This window comes from Ursus maritimus, unplaced genomic scaffold, assembly GCF_017311325.1.
Source record: "Ursus maritimus isolate PB19 unplaced genomic scaffold, ASM1731132v1 scaffold_4, whole genome shotgun sequence".
In the NCBI taxonomy this organism is placed as follows: domain Eukaryota; kingdom Metazoa; phylum Chordata; class Mammalia; order Carnivora; family Ursidae; genus Ursus; species Ursus maritimus.
Window position 1 is genome coordinate 62,092,383 of NW_024426552.1, and position 26,901 is coordinate 62,119,283.

Consider the following 26,901-nt stretch of genomic DNA (forward strand, 5'->3'; position numbering starts at 1 on the left):
TAAAAAGATCAATAAAATTGATAAACCTTTAGCTACACTGATAAAAAAAGAAAGAGAGAGAGAGAGAAGTAGTAAATAACTAAAGCCAGAAATGAAAGTGGGGACATTACTACAAATCTTACAGAAGTAAAAAGGATTATAAAAAGAATTCTATGAGCAACTGTACAGGGAAAAAAAAAAGACAACCTAGATGAAAAGGACAAATTCCTAGAAATACACTACCAAAGTAGACTCAAGAAGAAATAGAAAAAAATCTCAACAGACCTGTAACACATAAACAGTTTGAATTGGTAATCAACCCCCCCCCCCAAATCTAGGAACAGATGACCTCACTGATGAATTCTACCAACAATAATTTACAGAAAAATTAACACCAAGCCTTCTCAAATTCTTTCAAAGATTAAAAGAGGGAACACTTTTTAACTCATTCTATAAGCCAGCATTGCCCTGATACCAAAACCAGACAATAACAAGAAAACTACAAACTAATATCTATTATGAATATAGATGTAAAAATTCTCAACAAAATACTAGCTAACTGAATCCAGAAACACATTAAAAGCATCACATTCTGTGACCAAATAGGATTTATTCCAGGAATGTAAAGGTGGTTTACCACACAAAAACAAATTAACGTAATATATCACATTAACAGAATGAGGGAGATTAAGGAGGGCAAGTGATGTAATGAGCATTGGGTATAATATAAGACTGGTGAATCACTGACCTCTACCTCTGAAACTAATAATACATTATATGTTAATTAATTGAATTTAAATAAAATTAAATAAATAAATAATTTTTTAAAAAGGAATGCAGGAGAAAAAACACATAATCATCTCAATTGATACATAAAAAGAATTTTAAAATTTCCATACACTTTCCTGATTAAAAAAAAAAAACAAAACTCAGAAAACAAAGGAACAGAGGGCACTTCCTGAATCTGATAAAGAGCTTTGGTGAAAAAATCCATATCTTACTCAGTAGTGAAAGCCTTCCCTTATGATCAGAAACAGGACAAGAATGCCCACTTTCACCACTTCTATTATTGTCCTGGAAGATCTAGTAAGAGTAATTAGGCAAAAAAAAGAAATAAAAGAAATAAAAGGCATCCAAATTGGAAAAGAAAAATAAAACCATCCCTTTTCACAAACGACATGATCTTGTATATAGAAAACCTTTAAAACCCAACAAAAAACTATTAGCAATAAGCAAGTTTAGCAAAGTTGCAGAACAGATCAACTCACAAAAATTAGCTGTATTTCCATATACTACCAATGAACAACTGAAAAAACAAAATTAAGAAAACAATTTCATTTACAATAGCATCCCCCCCCAAAAAAGAAAAGAAAGAACCCAAACTTGATGAAACCTTGATCTTAGACTTCTAGCCTCTAGAACTGTAAGAAAATTAATTTCTGCTGTTTTAAGTCACCCAGGCTGTGGTATTTTGTCATGGCAACCCTAGCAAACTAATGTAATGTTCAATTAGATAGAAAGAAGAAAAAAAAAAAAAGAAAAAGTATTTTCAACAAATGGTGCTGAGACAACTGAATATCCACATGCAAAAGACTGAAGTTGGACCCCTACCTCATACTACATACAAGAATTAAAGATATCAAATACATAAATACAAAAGCTAAAACTCTCAGAAGGAAACAAAGGTCTAAATCTTCACAACCTTGGATTAGATAATGGTTTCGTAAATGAGACAACAGAAGTGCAAACAACAAAAGAAAAAAACAGATAAACTGGATTTCATCAAAATTTAAAACTCTGTGCATCAAAGGACACTACCAAAGTAAAGATAGCATGGAAGAATATATTTACAAATCATATATCTGATAATGGTTTAGCACCAGAATATATAAAGAACTCTGACAATCTCCAAAAGACAAATGACTCAATTTAAAAATGGGCAAAGAACTTGAGTAGATATTTCTTCAAAGAAAATATAAAAATGGCCAACAAGCAAAGAAAAAGATGCTCAACATCCTTAGTCATCAAGGAATCAAAACCATGCAAAGATATCACTTCACATTTAGTATGATGACTATAACCCAAATATGGAAAATAACAAGTATTGGTAAGGACGTGGAGAAATTATATTACTGATGGTAACACAAAATGGTGCAACTGCTGGGGAAAACAGTCTAGCTGTTCCTTAGAAGTTAAATATAGAAATGCCATGATTCAGCAATTCATTTCTATGTACATACCCCAAAGAATTAAAAACGAGTACTCACATACCTGCACACTAATGTTCATAGGTGTACTATTCACAATAGCCAAAAAGTGAAAACAACACAAATGTCCACCAACAGAAGAATGGATAAAGAACATGTGTTACAAACATTACAGTGGAATATTATTCAACCATAAAAAGGAATAAATTATTAAAACATGCTATAATATAGATGAACCTCAAAAAACATGTGCTAAGTAATTCAAAATTCAGTCACCAAATACCATGTATTGTATGATTCCATTTATTTGAAATGTCCAGAAGAGGCAAATCCATAAAACAGAAAGCAGATTTGTGGTTTCAAGGGACTGTGGGGAGGGGATAATGAGGAGGGACTGCTTAATGGGTATGAGGTTTTCTTTGGGGGTGATGAAATCTTTGAAACTTGACAGAAGTAGTTGTACAATGTTGTGAATGTACTAAATGCTACTGAACTGTATACTTTGAAATTATTAATTTTATGTTATGTGAATTTCACCTAAAAAAAAACCCCAACATTACTTCATTTGAAATGTATTCAATTATTAGATCCCTCTCTCTTCTCCAATAATGTTAAAATAGCAACTAAGCTTCAAATGTTAAAAAAAAACAATTAAAAACTTAATGGGAGCTATATTAGTCTGCTAGGACTAAAAGAAAATACCTAGACTGGGTAACTTAGAACAACAAAAATTTATTTTCTTACAGTTCTCACAGTGAGAAAAATTTATTTCTCATAGGCTAGAAGTTCAGGATCAAGGTGTTAGCAAGTTTGATTTCTCCTGAAGAGTTTCTCATTGGCTTATAGATAGCTGTCTTCTACTTGTGTCCTCACAGGGCCTTTTCTTTGGGTGTTCTGTCCTTTCCTCTTCTTATAAGGTCAACAGTTAGATCAGATTAGGGCCCCACTCCTATGTCCGCCCTTAGGCTTAAGGTTAATTGCCTCTTTAAAGCCCTATCCCCAGGGGCCTAAAGGGTTAGGGCTTCAACTTAAGAGTTTTGGGGGAACACAATTCAGTCCATAACAGAGATCAATGAAACAACATCAGCAAATCAGACTCATACACATCCTCTGCGTAGAAGATTTTCCTTAAATTAATATTTAAATTTAAACAATTTCAACAAATTTTTTGTGGATGTCATTGTTGGAATTGAACAAAATTATGCCAAAGTTACTTGGAAGAGCAAATATATGAAGTAGTCACAAATTATTTTTAAAGAAAACAAATGAAAGGGAATTTGCTATATGAGATATTAATGTATAGTACATTAATGTATAGTACAGTAGTGTATACTACAACAACAACAAAAAAAAACAGTCTGAGAGAAACACCAGAACAGGTCATTTTTTCTTGATGAAACAGGAGTGAAATGTCCAGAAATAGACTCAAGTATGTACTAGAGAATGTTATATGGAAAAGCTAGTATTTAAAATCAATGGAGAAATCTTTTTTTTTTTTTTCAAAAGAAAGGCATTGGAATATTTAGATAACCTTTTACAAATAAGATTCGGTTAGATTTCTATCACAAACCATCTACCAAAATAAAATACAGAAAGCTTAAAGCTTTAAGTGTTTAAAAAATACACACATACCTACAAACACATGCATACAAGCATGCTACATAAAGAAGTCCTACAAATCAATAAGGATAAGACAAACAATCCAATATAAAGATGGGAAAAAGATGTGACTAGGCACTTTGTAAAAAAGGATATCTAAATGGCCAACATTTAAATTCTGTAAAAGGGCTCAACATCATTAGTCATAAGGAAAAAACAAATGAAAACTCCAATGAGAGCCAACAAACCAGAACAACCAACAGTAAAAGGCAAACGTGCAAAGTAACTTGAATTCCTTTATGCATTGCTAGTGAGAGTGTAAACTGGTCCTACCATTTTGGGAAACTATCTGGCAGTATTTACTGAAGCCAAATAGAGTCTATTCTATGACCCAGGAACCCTATACTCTGGTATATTCCAGAGAAATAAGCACTCATGTCCACCAAAAGACACATACAAAAAAGTTCTTCATAGTTCGAAGTTGTAAACAATTCAATGTCAAGCAACATCAGAACTGATCAATAGTTTGTGGTATAGCCATACAATGGAATACTGCTCAGCAATCATAAATAATTTTTACTACTACATGTAAGAATATAGTCGAGTCTCACAGATATAATGATGAATAAGAGACCAGAACAAAAGTCATATTATATGATGTTCAAAAGCCAGAAAAATTCAGCTATGAAAACACAGATCAGAAGAGTACCTAACTTTGAGAAGGGTATTCACTGGGTGGGGACACAGGGAAACCTGCTAGAGTACTGGAAACAGTCTATCTCGTGATCTGGGTGCTCTAGGTATGGATGGATACATACCTAAAAATTCATCAAGCTTCACACTTCTTAAGGTTTGAGCACTTAAGTTTCTATACGAAAAAAGGAAATACACACATACTGAAAAGTACTAAAAGAAAATACAGACAGGGAACATTTATGTAATCTTAAGAGAGAGAGAAGGTCTTTGTAAACATGACCCAAAGATAAAATCTAGAAAGAGAAAAACGAATTTAACTCCATAAAAATTAAAAAAAAAAAAAAAACTTCTACATGGCAAATAAGCTAGGAAACTTTTTTGCAATTATATAACAAATAATTAAAAATTTTAATATATGGGGAGAATTAAAAATTTTAATATATAGGAAACTCTCACAAATCAATAAGGAAAAGACAAGGGCATGACAAGGACATTTACCAAAAACAAAAATAAATCACCATTAAACATATATAGAGAATACAAATTAAAACAAGATACTATCTTTCACTTATCAGACAGGCAAAAATAAAAATATATTCAGAATTGGTGTTGGTAGAGGGAAATAGTACTACTGGTGGAGCCATAAAATGACTCAACTTCTCTGAAGGGCATTTTAAAGTATAGTACTTTCCAAAGACCAGAATGAGCACATTTCCTTAGCCAAGCAATTCCACAACTAAAAATTCATCTTAAGGAAAAAAACATGACAAGCTTGTAAAATGTCTGTACAATGATGGTCAATGCAGCACTGTTAAAAGCAACAAAATAAATTCATATAATAGATTACATATAAATTTTAAAATAGCTACTCTTTATGAAGCACATATGAACTAATTACATATATTATCTCATTTGGTTGTCACAAGAACTCTGAGAGCTATTATACTATTCCCTTTTTCATCTGAAGATGAGAAAATTGAGGTTCAGAGAAATAATGAGATTTGCCTGAGCTCAACAATCTGGTGAGTGACAGATACAGAATTAGAACAAACTTGGTCTGACTCCAAAAGCCAGTGTTCTTTAATTTAGATTACATTTATTGACAAGGAAGAACATTAATACCACAGAGTTAAATGAAAATGCAGTTTATAGAACAATTGCACAGTTTGATTCTATTTTGTAAAATATACACATAACTATAGCTATTAGACATGCAGATGTGAGTGGGGAATTCTAGAAGGATATACATTAAAGTGTTAATAAAGGTTCTCCTTTGAGTATGTGGGGAGTTTTCTTTTTTTTTCTTTATGTTTGTTTTTCTTACTCTTCTACAGTGATTAAATTTAATTTATAAATAGAAAAACAAATCTACAAAACCAATGCTTCTTTGAAATTGTAAACCATAGCCTCTCTCTTATTTTTACTACAAATCAAAGTCTATTTCCTCCACATATTTTCAAATAAATAAATAAATAAATAAATAAAGCAGATCCTTCATACATTCATACTTAGCAAACACATCTTGAGCACCTACTATGTTTTGGGAACTATTACATAAATGATTTTACTTCAGTGTACCAGGATTCTCCCTTTTGCTCCTAAGTACGGCATCAAGGGTACCTACTCTCCCTCTCATATCTTGATTACAACTATCTGCATTTGGATTTTAAGTGTTATCACTAATTATTGAATGCGATTAAATCCATATGAAAGGCATATCTGGTATTATACTACCAATGGTTGGCCTGCCTCAGTGGTTTTAGGCTTTGAAGAGTCAGACAAATAAATGCCTCGTCGGTCACCGCCTCTGTACTGCCCCTACTCCTGAAAGGGGGCATGCTGGCCTGAAGCGGATTCTTAAAGTTTATTTCAAAACCGGGGGGGGGGGGGCATATTTCAAAACCCAGACCACAGTGGCCGCCACCATCAGGTGCAAATTCCCCACTTGTTAAATATTCCTCCCCCCAGCCTTTCTTACTCCCTTTCTTTCTAGAACCCTGGGTCCTAACCCTAACCCTCCCTTCTGCTATGAGCCCATCAAATGGGGTGATTTTAGAACCCATTCTCACTGGATTTCCTCTCGTCCCTTCAGACTTCTATGTATGTCTAATTCAGAAAACAAACAAAACAAAACAAAACCACACACACGGTGGGGCTTTCACAGCCCTAAGCTTCCACAGCCACGACAGCTCTTCCCAAAGGGGAGGAGAACAGCTGTTCGCCTGTCCCTGGAGACAGAGAAGGGGGTGATCCCACGGCACAGCAGGGAATGCCCAGGGGAGCGTCGTGGTGACGGTGGGGAAGAGAGCAAATCTCCCGTCTCTACACTCTTACTGTGAGGAGGATCCGTCCGACTTGGCTAACGTGAGTGTTAGGAGGCCTAAAGTCTTCCTGGTACCACTGAAAACAGCACGGGCACTGTACGGGCAGGATTTTTGCAACGGTTTTTAGAAAGTAAAAGAAAAAGCCCCCCAGGATTTGGCCACATCTCTACAATACCGATTAGAGTGCAAAGCGGCCGAGCAGCCTGCAGGAGCGCTCGCTCGCCCGGTGCCCTGCGCTAACGCCGTACTGCGGCCGCCGCGGCGCTTAGACCCGAGCGGAAGGGACCAAGCGTGGATCTCATTGGATGGCAACAGTGAGCGCCGAGCGGGTGTGCTGCCCGCGCGCGGTCGGCCGCAGCTTCCTCAGCTAACACCTCGGCGGCGATTAGAGAGCAGCGGTACCTGAGCGAGCCCGGTCCACGCGCCCGCTCTGAACCTCCACAGGAAAAGGCGGCGGGTACAGCCACCGATTCACAGAGCCAGGAGCCCCGTGGCTGGGCGGTGCCGACCGCCGCGTGTGGCCACCACCGCGTCTCCCTAGAAGGGCGCTCGCCTGCGCTCGCGTCCACACTGAGCGTCAGCCGACTGGGCACTCCTGGCGGCACCCAGAGCTCAAGGCAGCCCTAACCCGGGCAGGGGTGGCGCCCGAGCACCCGGAAGAGCCGGCGCACTGAGGCCCGAACAAAGCGTGTAGGCTGCCACGTCGTCCACCCTGTGAAGGTCACCTAGGAGACCAGGCCGGCCCCACCCGCGGCGTCTGGCAACCTAGACCAGCCAGGGCAGAAAATGGAAGAGTCTCCCAGCGAGGCTCCCGCCGGATCCTTGGCGCCTGAAAGCACAGCCAAGTCCCCAGATGACAGCCACACAGATGGCCAGGAAGACAACTGGCAGGACCAGGATGAAGAAGAGGTAGATGACCAGACTGATCCCAGAACGGCTGAGCAAAGAATGTCTGGACAGACTGACCACAAAGGCTCTGAACCCACTGGGCGCCAAACATCTGATCGCGCCGATCTCAGCGCATCCGACCACGCCAATGTTGCTCAGCGTAGTGCATCTGATCAGGATGACCAACGAACGTATGAACAGACAGACAGCAGGACATCTAGCCAAGCCAATCATGTACAGTCTGAACAGACTGACAGCGAGATGTTTCTTCCACGTGAACAGAGGACTTCTGAACAGATTGGACGCAGAAGGTCCAGCCAGGCTGAAGGCAGAGATTATGGGCAGATGGACGGCAGATTGTCCAGCCCTACTGAGGAAAGAGCTCATGAGCAGAGTAACCAGAGATTGTCTAGCCAGTCGGACCGAAGACCTTCTGAACAGATTGGCCGTAGATTGTCTATCTCATCTGAACAGATGGGCCGCAGAATGTCTAGCCAGGCGGACAAAAGAACTTCTGAACAGATTGACAGCAGGTTGTCTGGCCTGGTTGAACGAAGAACTTCTGAAAAGACCGGTCATAGACCGGCTAACCAAGTTGACCCCGTAACACCCGTAAAGACTCACCAAGAAGTGTATGAGGAAGCTGCTGGCATAGCTGAACAGCAAGCCGCTGACCAAGCTGAGGGCACTGCTGATCACCTTCCGGCCGACAAGCCTGACTACAGTGACCAGATGGGCCGCTTAATGGATGAAGAGAATTACTACAAAGACTACGTGGCTGACTATGGAGCCCTTGACCAGTATGATGACAGACTGTTTGCCCAATTTGGTGACAGTAAGAGGTACGAAGAGGCTGAACCCAGAATAGAACCCTGCAAATTTGAGACCAGAGACATCAACGGTGACAACTCCCCAGCTTCAGCTGAAACTGAAAGTTCAACTGATCTGCAAGCATCTGACTCGTTTGGTGCCAGGTTCACCAGTAATTTGCAAGCAAAAGACCAAGTCTATTCCCAAAGATCCCCTTGTATCTCATCCAAGTTGGACTATATCATCAGTCGAGAAAAAACTGAAGCCATAGAAACCAAGTCTGTAGGTTAAAGGGGCATTCGATAACCACCTGGGAGACTGGAGGCCAAGCCAAGGGCCTGTTGTGGTGATACAGGGGCAAGGAGAGGGCACATGTTGACTCAAAGATGAGGAATAAGCCTACATGTTACAGTTGATTCTGGAAAGGCAGGAGAAGGGTGGGAAATAGATCCTGCTACAGGAAGGCCATTCGGGAAGGATCAGTGAGCCAAGATTCAGGAGACCTGGGTTTCAAGTCCTAGTTCTGCTGCTTACTCTGGGACACTAAGTCATTTCCCCTCTCTGGGATTCCTCCAAAGGAAAGACATTTGGAGTCAGCTGGAGATCCCCGTGAAGGGAAAAGTATTTGAAGTAGATTGGAGATGTGTAAGGTACCTCCAGGGACTTGAGGTGTGTTATGTTGCCAGGAGATCAGTCAGGTTTGTCATCAGAATGCGTCTTTTCTCCAACTCCTGGTGTTCAGGTCCCATCAACACCAGATTCCACTGATAATAACAACAATAATAACAAAACTTCCTGGGGCTTTTCAATTTATTAAAGACTCTCTGGTGGGGGGGATATTTCTATTTCAGGATGATATTCCAGAGTACCAAGAAGGACGGAAATCTTTTGGATATGATCAAACTTATAGGAGGCAGTTCCCTCCTATTATATATGAAGATCCTTATCAAGTTTCACTACGATACATGGAGAAGCACCACATTCTACAAATATTCCAGGTAAGCCTCTCAACCCCGTTCTTTAAAAGTGAGTTTTACAGTGAGTACAATGTGAAAAACAAACTTGGACGTGGCTTTTAGAGGTACAAGAATGGGCCTTTGTTCTATAAAAAGGATATAATTTCATTGAAAAGGCAGTAAGTGCACTGAGATGTATTAACCAAAAGAAGTAAATGATAAATACCAAAGAATGGGAGCACCTGGGGGCTCAGTCATTTGAGGGTCTGCCCTCGGCTCAGGTCATGATCCCGGGGCCCTGGGATCAAGTCCCACATCAGGCTCTCTGCTCAGCAGGGAGTCTGCTTCTCCCTCTCCCTCTGCTCATTCCCCACCTCATGTTCTCTCTCTCTTTCTAATTATTTAATTAAATAATAAAAAAAAAACACCAAAGAATGCTACTTACTGTGGTATAAAGCCCTTCAGAGGGATTAGAGATCAGGCAGGTTAGTTGATAGGGAAAAAGTTGGCCAAGGGTTAAAGCTTGAGCCAGACTGGGAAAGAATGACAAAATACTGGCAATTGAAAAGGAGAGAAAAAAGCTTTTTCAGGCAAGAATATAATACTTTGAAAAGATGACCAGTCTGTGACCACCTAAAAACCTGCATTCTTTAGGGAGAAAAAGAAGTAGTTGAAAGTTGCTTTTAATTCTTGAAGTTGCAAATCTCATTGACCTCAGGATATAGGGCTGGAGCCTCCTTGAAATTGTGCCATTTCCTTGGTCAATAGAGAATTAGAAGAGATTATCACATTTATACCATTTTTGTTGTTTGGTGGGTTGTTTTTGTTTTTGTTTGCCTGACATATTTATTTTAATGTTAATATTATTACCCAGCAAGGCACAAGTATGTATATTTTAACATGTACAGGTAGTAACATTGTGTTTGGAAAGGTGTAAAATAAGAATGGCCCACTTCAAATGAAAACATAAACTGGGGGGAAAAAAAACATTTTTTTTTTTTTTCTCCAGGGATCCTACTTCCCTGGGCAGCCTCAGGCCTGGAAAAAAACCACTTAAAGTGGGAAAGTTTAAGTTGAAAGAAGTAGGGTATAGAGGCAAAAGCACAAATTATGCAATCAGTTAGCCCAAAGCTCCAGCCTAACTTTGCCACTTCTCATCTTTGTGATTTGGAGAAAATTAATTAACTTCAATGAATCTCAGTTTCCTCGTTTAAAACAGAGTGATTTTACTCCATTAACCCTGCTCTATCCCTTTTCTTTCTTAAAATGTCCTTTTGTGGGAGAGTGCTAATGGCTGGGTTTTCTGGCTTTAATCAGAGAACTACTAATTATTAAACTGAAGGATGAAAGCTATTGAAGAAAGTGGAAATCAAATCATTTATAAATAATTTTCTTCATCTGTCAAGAAAAAAATACTTGAGAATATAACGTTATTATAAGAAAAATTAGTTATCAGATATGTATTCAATAGAAACATATATGAAATACATAATTGGCATGGGTGCATTAAATGGATATTAAATATTTTACACTTGAAACTTGCCCCATTGTTATTCCTTGCAAATGAGAATTCTGCTTTCTTTATTATAATGTTTTGGGTTATTAAACAACAACAAAGTATGGAAGTGAATTTCTGAAGTTTTGTATATGCTTTCTTATTTATTATTATAAACACTGAACATCTTTTTCACCTTTTAGAATGAAATGCCTCACAAGGAAGTTTCTATGTAAACACATACTGTGTTTTTAATTTACTCAAAAGACTTTTCTTTTGAATAAAGATAAAGCAATTAATTCATTAATTTCTCAGTCTAGCAAAATCACAATTCTCAAAACAAAAACTTTGTCTAAAACTTTCTCACTACCTGTTTGATCTTGGAAGCTGGAAAAATATCCACTGCTATTTATTACTTAATTTTTATTCCTCTAAATTTTACCTTAATTTGCCTAATTTTATCAGTAGTCAGAAAGTAATTTGTCACTTTGTAGAGATACAGAAATTTCTTGAAAAGACTATAGTGCTAGGTTCAAAACATGGCTTCAGTTAGAAAATGACCACATAACTTTTGCTCAGAACCATAATGCAATGCCTCATGCTCTCTCTCAGCAGATCACGGAGAACTTAGTCTGTGAAAAGCCGGAGGACCCCCTCAGTTTTATGCTGTGCCAGGTATGGAATAGGAGAAAGAGAGCAAGCTTTTAATTCTGTTTATTGTAAAATACAGCACATGTACACGCACACAAAACAAAACACGTACAACTCCGTGAGTTATGAAGTGAGCACTTATAAAATGTTGAACGCTAATGTCTTTTTAGCATTAGCCATACTGATGGGTGAATAGTAATGTCTGCAGCTTCCATCTGCTTTTTCCTGATGACTAAGGCAGCTGCATACCTTTTCATGTGTTTATTGGCCATTTGGAAGTACTTCTTCTTCTATTGTATTGTCTTTTTCTTACTCATTTGTCACAATTTTATATGTATTTTAGAAAGTTATGAGCCCTTTGTTGTGTTTCTTTCAGGTTTCTTCTCCTGCTTTCTGCCTTCCCTTGTTATCCCTTAAAAGTATCTTTTGATGAACAGAATTCTTAATTTTGATACAGTCACATTTAACAACCTTTTAAATTTATGATTAGTACTTTTTTTTTTAAAGATTTTATTTATTTATTCGACAGAGATAGAGACAGCCAGCGAGAGATGGAACACAAGCAGGGGAAGAAGCAGGCTCATAGCAGAGGAGCCTGATGTGGGGCTCGATCCCATAACTCCGGGATCACGCCCTGAGCCGAAGGCAGACGCTTAACCGCTGTGCCACCCAGGCGCCCCTATGATTAGTACTTCTGGTGTCCTCTTTTAGAAGTCTCCTGAGCCCAAACTCCTGTCTGTAGCCCCTTATATGATCTCATAGAATTTTGTGGATTTTTTTGGCGGTGCCAGGGCAGGGCCGGTGGGGTGGGGAGAGGAGTTAAATTTAGTTTATTTTGCCTTTGATGTTGATATCCAGTCACTTCAGAATTGATTTTGTGTGGGGTGTGAGGTGGGATCAAGCTTTATTTTTTTTTCTAAGCAGACATCCAATTGACCAAGCGCCTTTTATTAAAAAGACCGTACCTCCCATACTGCTTTTTATTTGATTTTGATGGCATATTTGTTTATGCCTGCTCCATACAAGACTGTTTTAATTAATATGCCTTAAAGTAAGTCTTACTATCAATCAGAGCAAGTCCTTACATCTTACCTTTCTTTAAAAATTTCTTGCTCAGTCTTAGGCTTGTGTGTTTTCATGTCAATATTTAAAGTAATTTGTCAGGTCACACACCCACAATCAGAAGCACACACTGGTGGGATTTTGATTAGGATTGCACTGAATCTGTAGATCAATTTGGGAAGAAGGGATGGCTTGAGACAATGAGTATTTCCAATCCTTTATCCTCTGAATTTATTTAGGTCTTTAATTTCTCTCAGGACAGTTATTATTTGCACAAAGATTTTACATATTTTTGATAGATTTATTTGTAAGTATTTTACAATTTTGATGCTTTTGTGAATAGAAACTTTTAAAATTTCAGGTTCTATTTGCTGGTATATAGAAATTTGTTGATCTCTACCCAGCAAACTTACTAAATTCAACTTATTAATTCTAACCATGTATTTGTAGATACTATGGGTATTTCTACATATATAATCATATAATTTGCAAATAGTGACAATTTTATTTAATCTTTTTTTTTAAGAGTATTTATTTATTTATTTATTTATTTATTTGATAGAGAGAGAGATAGCCAGTGAGAGAGGGAACACAAGCAGGGAGAGTGGGAGAGGAAGAAGCAGGCTCCCAGTGGAGCAGGGAGCCCGATGCGGGACTCAATCCCAGGACCCTGGGATCAGGCCCTGAGCCGAAGGCATACGCTTAACGACTGAGCCACCCATGCACCCCTATTTGATCTTTCTAATCCGTATCCTTTTTTCCCACTCGTCTTATTGCATTTATTATGTATCTTCTCTTTGCCTCTTCAGATCCACCTTTTTCTCTTTTCTACGCTACAAAGTAGCTAAGCCATATGGACTAGATCAACAGACTCTCATTCCTTCCTACTTCCGACTGGGTTAAGCCAATGAAAAACCCTGGAGGAAGATTGGTGGGAGGAAAGAAAGTGAGATCAGGTTTATTTCCCTGGCCTTTTCCCTTATGATCTGTCTTGAGCTGTCTGGAGGTCACTGCTCCTCTCAAGACATCTTTTTACATGACTCTGCTTCTAAATTCCAGCACTGTTCCCTCCTCTTGACCTTCAAGGTTAAGAGGTTAGCTCCACTTTTACTGGCTTTGGATTGTTGTGTTATCTTCTGCGACTCCCCTATGCCTAATTCTTTTAAATGAACCCCTTCTGAATGAACCGTCATTGAAGTCTTCTATTTTGAATGTGCCGTTTATTTTCTGTTGGGACACTGACTGATACAGCACACTGGTTAGGGATCTCCAATAGAATTAATATTGACTAAAAGCTACAGTGGTTCACTTTGCTTGCTCTTCATCTTTAAAAAAAAAAAGTTTTCCCTATTCAACTGTTAAGTATGATGTTTGTGCTGTTCTATAGATACTATTAATCATGTTAAGGAAGTTGTTGTCTAATCTGTTTTCTGAGAGTTCTTCATCATGAATCATTAACTTTATCAAAATATTTTTCTATATCTATTGAAATGATTGCATGATTTTTCTCCCTTATTCTGGTAATGTAGTAAAATATGTCTATTTTCATTTTTAAAACTTTTCAAGCTTACATACAGGAAATTACACAGATCAAAAACTGTACAACTTGACTAATTATCACTAATTGAATAGACCCATGAAGCCACCTGTCAAGTCGAGATAGAATGTTACCAGCTCCTCAAATCTTACATGGTGCCTGTTTCCAATCACTACCCTTTCTCTTCCACAAAATAACCACTATTCTGACTTCTAGATTAGTTTGGCTTTTTTAGATTTTTATATAAATGGAATCAAATATTACATACTATTTGGGGGCTGGCTTCTTTTGATCAGCAGTATGTTTATAAGATTCATTCATCTTGTGCATATTCACTCCTTTTCATTTCTGTATTCTCTATTCTGAGTGAGACTTTTGGTTTTTCTGAATAATGCTGCAGCGAACATTTGTGTCCTTACCTCTTGGTGCACGTGTACATGTATTTCTATTGGGTTCATACCTAGAAATGGAATTGCTAAGTCATAGAGTATTGACATAAGTTCAACTTTAAAAGATGGCTGCCCAAAAGTTTTCCAAAGTACTTTGATCAGTTTATACTCTCACTTAAAGTGGCATTGTTCTAGTTTTCTTCATGTTTCTTGTGCCATGGTGCTTTGAACTTCTAGGAACTGTGGGCTCATGGTTTTCATCATATTTGGAAAGTTGTCAGCCACTATTTCTTCAAACATTTTTCTGTCCCAGCCTCCTCCTCTAGGAACTCAACTGCACATGTAATGAGCCCCTTGAATTTGTCTCACAGCTCACTTGATTCTCTTTATTAAAATTTTTTTCCTCTCTCTATATCATTTTGGATACTTTCTTTTACTATGTCTTCAAGTTTACTACTCTTGTCTTCTACGGTGTCTAAAGTACTATTAATAATAAAATGCCAGTGTGTTTCTCACTGCACACATTATAATTCTGTAGTTTCATCCCTAGGAGTTTAGTTTGTGTCTTTTTTTTTTTAAGCTTTTATTTATTATTTATTTGACAGAGAGAGAGACAGCCAGCAAGAGAGGGAACACAGGCAGGGGGAGTGGGAGAGGAAGAAGCAGGCTCCCAAAGGAGAAGCCCGATGTGGGGCTCGATCCCAGGACTCCAGGATCATGCCCTGAGCCGAAGGCAGACGCTTAATGACTGAGCCACCAAGGCGCCCCTAGTTTGTGTCTTTTCTAGACTGATGGTATCTCTACTTTACTTTTTGCACATAGAGAATACAGTTATAATAACAATTTTAATTTTCCTACTTCTTTATATGCCTGGTAATTTTTTAATTGAGATATAAGTGACACATAACATTGTATTAGTTGTAGGTATATGCCTGGCAATTTTTGATTTGTGTAAGATATTATAAATTTTGCCTTGGTGGGTGCTGGATTTTTTTTGTATTCTTGTAAATATTCTTGGACTTTATTTTGGGGCCCAGTTAATTTACTTGGAAACAGCTGGACCTTTTCAGATTTTGCTTTTAAAAATGTTTCTAAGGGGAACAGAAGAGTTTTCAGGCTAGGGCACATTATTCCCTGCTACTGAGGCAAGACCCTTTTGAGTATTCTACCCAATGCCCCATGAATCATGAGGTTTTCCAGTTTGACTGGTGGTAATGGGCACTATCCCTGTAGATCAATTTTCCATGGCCTCTGCTAGTTTTCTCACACACATGCACTGTTCTATATGCAGAGGATAACTTGAAGGGGACTTTCTACAGATTTTCAGAGTGCGTTCTGTGCCATTCTCTAATCTCTGGCACTCTGCCCTGTGAACTATAACTCTCTTGGTTTCCCCAGGATCTCAGCTCCATCTTCTCAACTCAAGGGTCTGCAGAGTTCCTCTCGGGTTCTCTTTCCCTCTACTAACATCAGAAAATTTTCTGAAAAGAGCAAGGGACATGCACACTTATGATTATTATGTCTTTCTGATGAATGGACTCTTATCATTATGAAATGCCCATCTTTCTCCTTGGTAATATTCTTTGCCTTGAAGTCTATTTTCTCTGATATTAATATAGCCAGTCCAGCCTTCGTATCTTACAGGTTACTTGGTATATTTTTTTCATCCATTAATTTTCAACCTATCTATGCTTTGTATTTAAATTGTGTGTCTTGTAGGTACTACATAGTTGGGTCTTTGTTTATTTAGAACAAGCATAGGCAAACTATGGACCACCTGGTTTCAAATGGCCCACAAGTTTAGCAAGAATTTAGTCTTTTAAAGTGGTTGAAGAGGAAGAAGGAGAAGAAGAAAAGTAAGTGCAAGAAGGGGGAGGGGGGACTCAGCAGCAGCAACAAATTGTGTCCTGCGATGTCTAAAACATGTACTATTCAGCTTTCAGAAAAAGTTTGCCAATCCCTGGTTTAGACCATTAGCATCTAACCTAATTATCAATATGGTTGAATTTAGAGCTCTCATTTTATTATTTTTATTTTTGTCTCTTTCATTCTTCTGTTCCTCTTTTATTGCCTTCTCTTGGATTATTTGAATACTTTCAGTATTCTACTTTAATTTGTGTATTGGCTTTTAGCTATACCTCTTATTATTTTTTAGCGATTGCAATATATATCCCTAACCTTCCACAGTATAAAATTAATACTTGTATAACTGCACATGAAAAGGAAACTTTATAATCATATTGGGTCCTTTACTCCCATCTATTCTTTTATATTAAACTTGTCATATATATCACTTTCTACATAAGGGAAAACCCCCACAAGACAATAATTTTGGCTTTAAATAATCGTATGTATTTTAAGGAACTTAAGAGAGAAAAAAGTCATTTTTTACACTTATCCACATAGTTTCTGTTTCTAATGTTCTTCATTCCTTTGTGAATTTTCATGTTTCTCTCTGAAGTTATTTCCTTTCAACCTGAAAAACTTCTTCCAGCATTTTTTGTATTGCAACACTGCTGGCAAAGAAGACTCTTAGTTTTCTTTTACCTGAAAATCTCTAACACATTCCTTTTTGTAGAACATTTTTGCTGGATATAGAATTCTGAATTGACTTGTCCAGCTCTTAAAAATGTGGTTTCACTTGTTCCTGGCCTTCATAGTTTCGGGTGAGAAATCCACAGTCATCCAAATTGTTTTTCCCCTGTACGTAATGGGCCATTTTTCTCTGACTGCCTTCATAATCTTCTCATTTTCTTTAGTTTCCAGAGGTTTTATCATGATGTTCTTTGGAATTTATAATTCTGGGGGTTAGCTGAGCTGCTTAAATCTTATAAATTTATATCTTTCCCCAAATTTTGGAAGTTGTCTGCCAGTTTCTTCAGATATTTACCTGCCCCATTCTTTCTCTCTCCCTCTTTTCTTTCTTTTTTTTTTAAAGATTTTATTTATTTATTTGACAGAGATAGAGACAGCCAGAGAGAGAGGGAACACAAGCAGGGGGAGTGGGAGAGGAAGAAGCAGGCTCATAGCAGAGGAGCCTGATGTGGGGCTCGATCCCATAACGCCGGGATCACGCCCTGAGCCGAAGGCAGATGCTTAACCGCTGTGCCACCCAGGCGCCCCTCCTCTTTTCTTTTCGATACTCAAATTAACCTTATATTAGACCTTTTGATATTATTCCACAGATACCTTAAAGTTCTCTTCATTTGTTTCAAGTTTTCTTGCTCTCCAGGTCAAATAACTCCTTGGCTTTATTTTCAAGCTGACTGACCCTTTCTTTTGTCATCTATATTCTCCATTAAGCCCATCCAGTGATTTTTTTGAAATTTTTTAGTTCTAAAATTTTTGTTTGGTCCTTTTCTTTATTTTCTATTTATCTTCTGAGATATTTTATGTTTTCTTTGATTTCCAGTATATTTTCCTATACTTCATTGAATAGGTACAATAACTGCTTTAAATTGCTTATCTGATAATCTCAACATTGGATCATCTTGGAGTTGGCATCTATTGATTGTCTTTTCCATTTTTAAAAAAAAAATTTTTGCGGTAAGAACATTTAACTTGAGTTCTACCCTCTTAACAAATTATTAAGTGTACTGTACATTATTATTGACTATAGGTACAAAGTTGTATAGGTCTCTAGAGCTTATTCATCTTGCTTAACTGAGACTTTATGCCCATTAATTAGTAACTCCCCGTTTCCCCCTCTCCCTAACCATTAACAACCATCATTCCACTCTTTGATTCTATGAATTTGCACTTAAATACCTCATGTAAGTGGTATGCAGTATTTGTCTTTCTGTGACTGGGATATTTTACTTAGCATAATGTCCTTATCCATCCATATTGTCACATATTGCAGAACTTTGTTGCTTTTTGAGACTAAATAGTATTTCATTATGTGTATATACCACATTGTCTTTATCCATTTTTTCTGTTGATTGACATTTAGATTGTTTCCACATCTTGGCTACTATGAATAGTGCTGCAATGAACATATCTCTTCAAGATCCTGATTTCAATTCTTTTGGATAAATAAAGCAATCCCAAAAGTGGACTTGCTGGATCATATGTAGTTCTATTTTTAATTTTTTGAGGATTCTCCATACTGTTTTCCATAGTTGCTACACTATTTTTACCTTCCCACCAATAGTGTGTAAAGGTTCCAATTTCTCTACATTCTTGCCTACATTTATTGTCTTTGTTGTTTTGGAAAGAGTTAACCTAGCTGGTTGAGATGATGTCTTGTGGTGATATTTGATTTGCATCTTCCTGATGATTAATGACATTGAACATTTTTTCACATACCTGCTGGTCATTTATATGTCTTCTTTGAAGAAATGTCTATTCAAGTCCCTAGCCCATTTTTAAATTAGGTCATTAGTTTTTTTTACTATTGAGTTTTAGGTGTTATAATATATATTTTGGAGATTAACCCCTTATCAAATATATGGTTTGCAAATATTTTCTTCCATTCTGTAGGTGGCTGTTCACTCTGTTGTTTCTGTTGCTATGTGGAAGATTTTAGTTTGGTGTAGTCCCACTTATGTAGTTTTGTTGCATGTGCTTTCAGTGTCATATCCATGAAATAATTGCCAAGACCAATGTCATGTCTTATGTTTAAATCTTTAATCCATTTTGATTGTTTTTATTAAGGGTCCAATTTCTTTCTTTTGTGTGCAAACAGTTTTCCCAGCACCATTTGTTGAAAAGAGTTTCCCTTCCTTCTGCTTATCTTTGGCACCCTGTTGAAGATCAGTTGACTGTGTATGTATGGATTTATTTCTGGGCTCTCTATTCTGTTCTTTTGGTCTATATATATGTCTTTATACAGGTACCATATTGTTTTTATTCCCGTAGCCTTGTAATATATTTTGGAATAAAGAAGTGTGATGCCTCCATCTTTGTTCTTCTTTCTCCAGCTTATTTTGGCTATTAAAGGTCTTTTGTGGTTCTACAAGAATTTTAGAATTGGTTTTTTTTTCTATTTCAACATTCACCAGAGCAATATGACAGAACTCAGTCTACACAACATACTATTCACAATATTCAGACTATGATCTAAAATTATGCCACCTATAAAAACCTAGAAAATGCAATTCAGTTTTAAGTGGAAAAGATGATTTTACTCCTTCCTTTTTGGTTTGGATATGCTCTGACTAGAACTTCCAGTACTGTGCTCAAGTGGCAAGAGTGGATATTTTTGTCTTGTTCCTGAACTTAGAGGAAGAGGTTTCAGGTTTTCACCATTTTTGCCATTGAGTATGATGTTAGCTGTGGGATTTCCATAGATGGCTTTTATTATGTTGAGGTAACTTCCTTCTATTCCTTCTTTTTTGAGAATTTTTATCATGAGAGGGTGCTAAATTTTGTCGAAAAATTTTTTGATCTATTATGACAATCATATGATTTTTATTCTTCATTTTACGAATGTGGTGTATCACATCAGTTGATTTTTGTTCATAATATACAGGTGTTATTTGCAGGATTCATTTTGTAAGTGCTTATTCTTGCATATAGGAAGCAGCTCTTACTGTTTTGTATAAAACATATGCATTTAAGGTTTTGTCACATAAGTCTAACTATGTGGTATTTTCACTTATTTAGTTCAAAATATTTCTAATTTTCACTATGTTTCTTCCTCAACTCATGGATTTAGGGACATTATTTATATAAATTATCGAATACTGGAGTTTCTTTTTTTTTTTATTTAAAGATTTTATTTATTTATTCGGCAGAGATAGAGACAGCCAGCGAGAGAGGGAACACAAGCAGGGGGAGTGGGAGAGGAAGAAGCAGGCTCATAGCGGAGGAGCCTGATGTGGGGCTTGATCCCATAACGCCGGGATCATGCCCTGAGCCGAAGGCAGACGCTTAACCACTGTGCCACCCAGGTGCCCCCAAATACTGGAGTTTCTAATTGCCCTTTGGTTAATGATTTCTAAGTCAATTGTACTTTACTCATAAAACAAGATTTCGAATATTTGAAATGTGTTGACTTGCTTTATGATGCAACATGTGGTTTAACTGTGAATGAATTAACTGGGGTTGAAAAAAAATTTATTCTGCAATTACTAGAATATATCCATTAGGTCAAATGTTCTAAATATATCCATTAGATCAAGTTTTCAAAATATGTTGTTCAAGTCTTGCAATACAATTGTGAATTGTCTGTCTCCTTTAGTTCTGTTAGTTTATGCTGTGTGTATGTAGTTAAGGTTATGTTATTAGGTATGTATGAATTAGAATTCTTATATTTTTCTGGTAACTTGAACTTTTTTATCATTAAGAGATATATCACGAACTCTAACGATTCTATTCAGTATTTTTGTAGCTGTATCAGATTTATTTTAGTCAATGTTTAAATGATATAATATCCTTGTTACTTTTAACTTTACTCTTTCTTTAAGTTTTAGGTGACTTTCTTATAAATAGCATATAATTTTTTTATCATTATTCAGATCTAACAAGCTTTTAATTTTAACCCATTTATATTTGATGTTATTAAAGATATATCTGGGTTTACATCTTTTGTCCAACTATATGCTATTTGTTCTACCTGCTCTGTTTCTTTTCCTCTACTTTTTGCCTTCTTTTATCACTCCATTTTTCTATTAGTTGAGAAGTTATACACTCTGAATTTTTTTGTTGGTTTCCCATTAGGGTGATTTAAAAAAATTGATAGACTTTATATTTTCAGAGTAGTTTTTAGGTTTACAGAAGAAATAAGCAGAAAGTACAGTGAGTTCTCATTTACTCCCGTCTCCTTTCCCCATTTTCCATCCCTAGTTTCCCGTTATTGACACCTTGAATTGGTGTGGTACATTTCTTACAGCGATGAGCCAATATTGATATAGTATTATTAACTAAAGTCCATGGTTTACATTAGGATTCTCCCCGTGTTGTGAATTCTATAGGTTTTGGCAAATGCATATGCTATGTATCTGTAATTACAGAATCACACAGAATAGAGTCACTGCTCTAATAATTACTTTTAATATTTTTTAATGGGGGCACCTGGGTAAAACAATCGGTTAAGCATCCAACTCTTGGTTTTGGCTCAGGACGTGACCTCAGGGTTGCGAGATCGAGCCCTGCGTGGGGCTCCGCACTCAGCAAGGAGTCTGCTTGACATTCTCTCTCCCTTTGCCCCTCCCCCACCCAGCTCTCTCTGTCTCTTTCTCTCTCAAATAAATAAACTAATCTTTAATATGCATATATATTTTTTAATGGTTCCCATAAAATTACAACAGGTATTCTTGACTTACCAAGGTATAAATTATTTGTACTAGGTCAGTACAAGGACTTTTGTGTTTTAAATTTCTATATAGTTTAACCCCACAAGATACGGTAATTCCAAGTTGACCAAAATTGCAAGTGGAAAAAATTCTTTCTCATTCTCTTCAGGTGCAGGAAATGATAGCAAACAGAGACAAAAGTGAAACCTACAAAGAATGAATTTCTCCTCAGCAGTGTTTACAGCCCTCAGTATCAACACTATGTTCTGCCTCTCACTCTGAAAAATGATTTTTGAATGGTCATTGGTAGTGACTCTGCCTAAATATGTTCTTAATTTTCAAGTAAAAATCTATAGGGTATCTACTTCAAAAATTCACATGATAGTTACAGATACCTCTGGCTAATCATACCAAATACATACATGTTATACTTCTCCATGGCTTGGTATTTCAGTACTCATTCTCCCAAAGTACTGTACAATAACAAGTTCACAAATCTCAAGGAGGATCAAGAAAAGAATATGAGTAATTTATACGTGGTTCTTATAAGGCATACAAATCTATCATATCTCCAAGCCATTTATAAAATTTTCAATCAGAAAATAATTTTTAACAGCCCATTTTCCCCCTCTCTTAATGGAAGATGATTGTTGTAATCTCTTTTTTCTTGTCTTTTAATACCTCCAACATATTTTTACTGTTTTTCTCTTTGACCCTGTTATATTCTGCCCTTAGTAGATGGGATTTAATCTAATCCTAGGAATAGCTCTCCTCTGATTTTTAACCTACAGCAAAATTCAAACATGTTATACTACTATGTACACACCTGTGGGAGAGGCAGACTCATGCTTCCTCATTACCTTTATCCCCTGAAGAGTATCGACATTGTATGGACCGTGTAACCAGTGGAACTGGTATTTAAAAGCAGAAAGCCTTAACATGGTCTGTCTGGTAAGAGAGTATCTGCCCAGCAATCATAACTGAGATGATCATCCAATATTATTTTTGTAAGCTGAACCTGTTGTTTAATTTCTATTTGAACATTAAAGCAGACTTGATTCTTTAAACTGGTGACTTGGTGTGATTATGTGGTTGCATTACAATGAATTAAGTTTCTGTTTGAACGGTCAAGCACAAATCCTACTTTTTTTATACCTGAATTTCATTTCTAATAATTATACCAAAAAAAAAAATCTCCTGCTGATAACTTCAGATTTTATTTTGTTCCTTCAATTGTCCCCAAAACGTGCATATAATAAATGTTTTCCACTCGGATAGGCAACTTGTCTGTTGATTGTGGGTTAGCAAAACCAGGTGAAAGCTGGATAACTTATGGGAAAAGTTTGAGTGACATGACTAAGGTTATAGTCAGTTGGTTGAACAAAATAATCCAAAGACTATTAGTGTTCAAAAACTTGGGTGTTATCAGTAACATTTGAAATTAAGTATTCCATTTAGTTCACTGGTTTTCAGCCCTACCACCAGACAGCTTCTCAAAGCAGAACACTTCAGACCAGACCACCCCAGTCATTTCAGCCCTTCTCATTGGCTTTCTGGGATACATTTCACAACTGTCATTTTGACCTTTTGTCAACAAGGTGGTGGACTAGAGGGGATGAGCTTGGAATGGCCCCATCATCCTATATGGACACGTATGACTAAAAGGGGAAGGAGATGGGAGACCAAGGCTCACTTTCAGTGACTCAAGCTGTCTACTAAAAGAACTGTCTAGTGTTGAAGATCAATCAACTAAAAGTATATTCAGTTCTTAGTTCCTAAGTGGTAAGAAGTAATCCCAGGCCTGGAGTAAACACTAAAGGTGAGAATCTAGGTGGAATGAGCTGTTGGCCAGGAGGGGAAGTGGAGTTTCAGAGAAGACGTTCTCTGAGTGTAGCTGACAGAGGACATGGATGGCCACGTGGGAGAAAATGTCATGGGGAGTTAGTGTTTCAGTGTCAGAACAACCAGAGATAAAAATATATGATCCCCCTTGAAGGAATCCTCCAAGGATTCTTCTGAAGGAGATATTCCTATAGATATGAGGTGTGAGTGTTCCAAGTGTTAAATGAGATGACACATAAAAGCACTTAGAACAGTGCCTGGCTCTGTTAGCTCTTATTATTTTAGTGCTATTATTACCAACAGTCTTACTATTCCATTTTACCTGAGCAATCCTCATGACCCTCCCTCCCTGCACTCCCTGACACCCTGATCTCACAGTAACAGAAAGTAAAGCTACTAGACGAGTTTTCCTGGGCCTGTCCCCTTCCCTCTTCCATTTAAAGAATAAACGTGAGACATCATTTATCATTAGGGAAATGGAAATCAAAACAAAGATGAGATACCACTTCACACCAACTAGGATGGCTGTAATCAAAAAGACTAACCATAACAGGTGTTGACAAGGATGTGGAAAAATTAGAACGCTATACACTGTTGGTAGGAACGTAAAACGATACAGCCACTTTGGGAAACAGTCGGGAAATTCTTCAAAAAGCTAAATGTCATATTATCATATGACCCAGCAATTCCACACCTAAGTATATACCCAAGACAACTGAAAATATATAGCCTTACAAACACTTATACACACATGTTTCCAATAGCATGAATAATAACCAAAAAGTGGAAACAATGCAGATGTCCAGCAAGTGATGAATGGATTTTAAAAATGTGATAATCAACAGATGAATGGAGAAACAAAATATCATAAATACATACGAAGGAATAGTATTCGGCCTTATAAAGGAAGGAAATTCTGTCACAGACTACAATATGGGTGAAATTTAAGGACATTATGCTAAGTGAAATAAACCAGTCACAAAATGACAAATAGTGTATGATTCCACTCATATAAGGTATCTAAAGTAGGTCAGATTCATAGAAACAAAGTAAAATGATGGCTATTAGGGACTGGGGGGAGGGAAGATAGGGAGTTGTTTAGCAGGTTTAGAGTTTCAGTTTTGCAAGATGGAAAAGTTCTAGAGGTCTGCGGCACAACAGTGTGAATGTACTTAACACCACTGAGCTGTAAATTTAAAAATGGTTATGATAGTCAATATCATGTGATACGTTTTTTATCACAATTTTAAAAAATGAAAAATGAAAAAACTGCGCCATATGTATACAGTGGAATATTACTTAGTTATAAGAAGGAAAGAAGTGCTGATGCACGACTATGATGGATGCACCTTGAGAACATTCTGTGAAGTCAAAGAACCCAGACACAAAGGCCACACATTATATGATCCCGTGTATGTGACATGTCAAGCCTAGGCGAATCCATAGAGATAGAAAGCAGATTCGTGGATGTCAGAGGCAAAGGAGGGAGGGTAATGGGGAGTGAATGCAACGAGGATGAGGTTTCTTTTGGGGGTGATGATAATGTGCTGGAGTTAGATAGTGGTGATGGTGCCCGACTCTGTTCTAAAAACCACTAAACCATAGATGTCAAAGGGGTGGATTTTATGGTATATGAATTATATATCAATAAAGCTGTTATTTTAAAAAGAATAAATGTGGATGTCAATATTTTTAAGTCCACTTTATGACACAGGAGAGTGAAGGAGAAACTCAGAAAGATTAGAAACAGGAATACCTGAACCTTCCAGGAGATTTATCCTATTTCCTCCATGCTTTATAAATTCTCTTGCTTTACTCTTTGATTTCTTGCATATGCTTTATTTTTTTTAGTTAGCTTCCTATTATTTCACACATACGCACATGTGCGTGTCCAGCTTTATTGAGATATAATTGACATATAACATTGTGTAAAGTGCACAATGTAATGATTGTAGATATATGCGTATGTTGTGAAATGATTTTCACAATAAAGCCTCCTATTATTTCCTGACTAACTTACTCTGTTTTATTCACCCTCTCTCTTCCACTTAGCTTCCTTTTTTTCTTGTGTAATCAATGTGAATATAAATATGTGCAATTAAGTCTGTTGATGTTTTTGTGGTCATGTGTCTAGATATATTTTTGTGTACGGAGGTGTGGCCAAATGTGGTTCCAGGGATCTGTGTATCTATGCTGGAATCTTCACGTCAGTTTTTTGGGAATAATGTAAGGCTACAACTCAGAGAGAATTGTGGTTTTTGATGTGTGGTAAACAATACTAGTGGGCCAGTGCCTTATTAGGCTCTCAAAAGGCTTTTTTTTTTCTTGTAGCATTGGCAGAATTTGCAATACACTAACATCAGAGAGAGAGAGTGGTAAGGTGGCCTGTTGTTATGAACAGAGGGGATTCCCATAGGCAGAGTTGAGTTGTCTGTCTAATTCTGTGTTGTGATTTTGTTTAAAAAAAGAAAAAGCAGTTCTTCTCAAACCCCATTAAAACTACAGTAAAGATTTACAAAAAGAAGTAAGTCCATCCTGATACTCAAAGCAGGAGAGACAGAAACCAGAGATTTTTGTGATTTCTGCAAACAGAAAGCAGATGGGACAGATAGGCCAGGGCTGAAGTTCCACCTCAAAACCCACCAACGTGGCTCGTGGAAGGAGATGTGTTTCCAGGCAGAGCCTCAGAGGCTCCATGCGCTGTGTGGGCGGCCATGGGAGAAGGGAGTGAGGTGCGAGTAACAAAGGACTCCTCCTTTCTCATGACCTTTACATTCCATTTTAGTCACCTACCACCAGAGCCACATCGTGTCATCACCAAGACTGCTCCAAAATGAAGTCACCCGTAGAGTCAAATGACACATCCAGAAATGACACCAAATCTGGAGAATTTATAAGGAAGACTTGTGTCAAATTTTTATATTGAAAACAAAGTGAGGATAATTTTCCAACCTCAAAAATGTCCAACCCCAGATTGATCAAATACATTATATCTATGCAGTGAGATTCTATGCACCCAAGTAATGCTGCTGGACTTGCTGTTTAATTATTTGGATCTGCCCCATACCATAGAGCATGCATATACATACAAAACTGTATACACACACATCTGAAGAGTTAAGTAGAGAAAGACAGACTGAAAGAAATAAAAGAATCAGGAAATAAGAAATCTTGAGTTGAAAAGCCCTTTTTAAACATAATGCCAAAGGTGAAAATCCTCAAGGGGAA

General features: G+C 37.2%; 1 protein-coding gene across 2 annotated transcripts; it reads left to right on the forward strand.

The window, feature by feature from the left end:
- The first annotated feature begins 7,212 nt into the window (after positions 1–7,212).
- On the forward strand, positions 7,213–22,902 carry TEX55 (testis expressed 55). 2 transcript variants are annotated; one of them, XM_008708218.2, is made up of 4 exons: positions 7,213–8,785; positions 9,355–9,501; positions 11,567–11,629; positions 22,001–22,902. In XM_008708218.2, the coding sequence occupies exons 1-4, from the start codon at positions 7,592–7,594 to the stop codon at positions 22,049–22,051; spliced, it is 1,455 nt and encodes a 484-aa protein (XP_008706440.2). In that variant the 5' UTR covers positions 7,213–7,591; the 3' UTR covers positions 22,052–22,902. The 2 variants fall into 2 exon arrangements, with proteins under 2 accessions (XP_008706440.2, XP_008706443.2); XM_008708221.2 differs by having other exon boundaries at positions 11,570–11,629.
- The last annotated feature ends 3,999 nt before the right edge of the window (positions 22,903–26,901 follow it).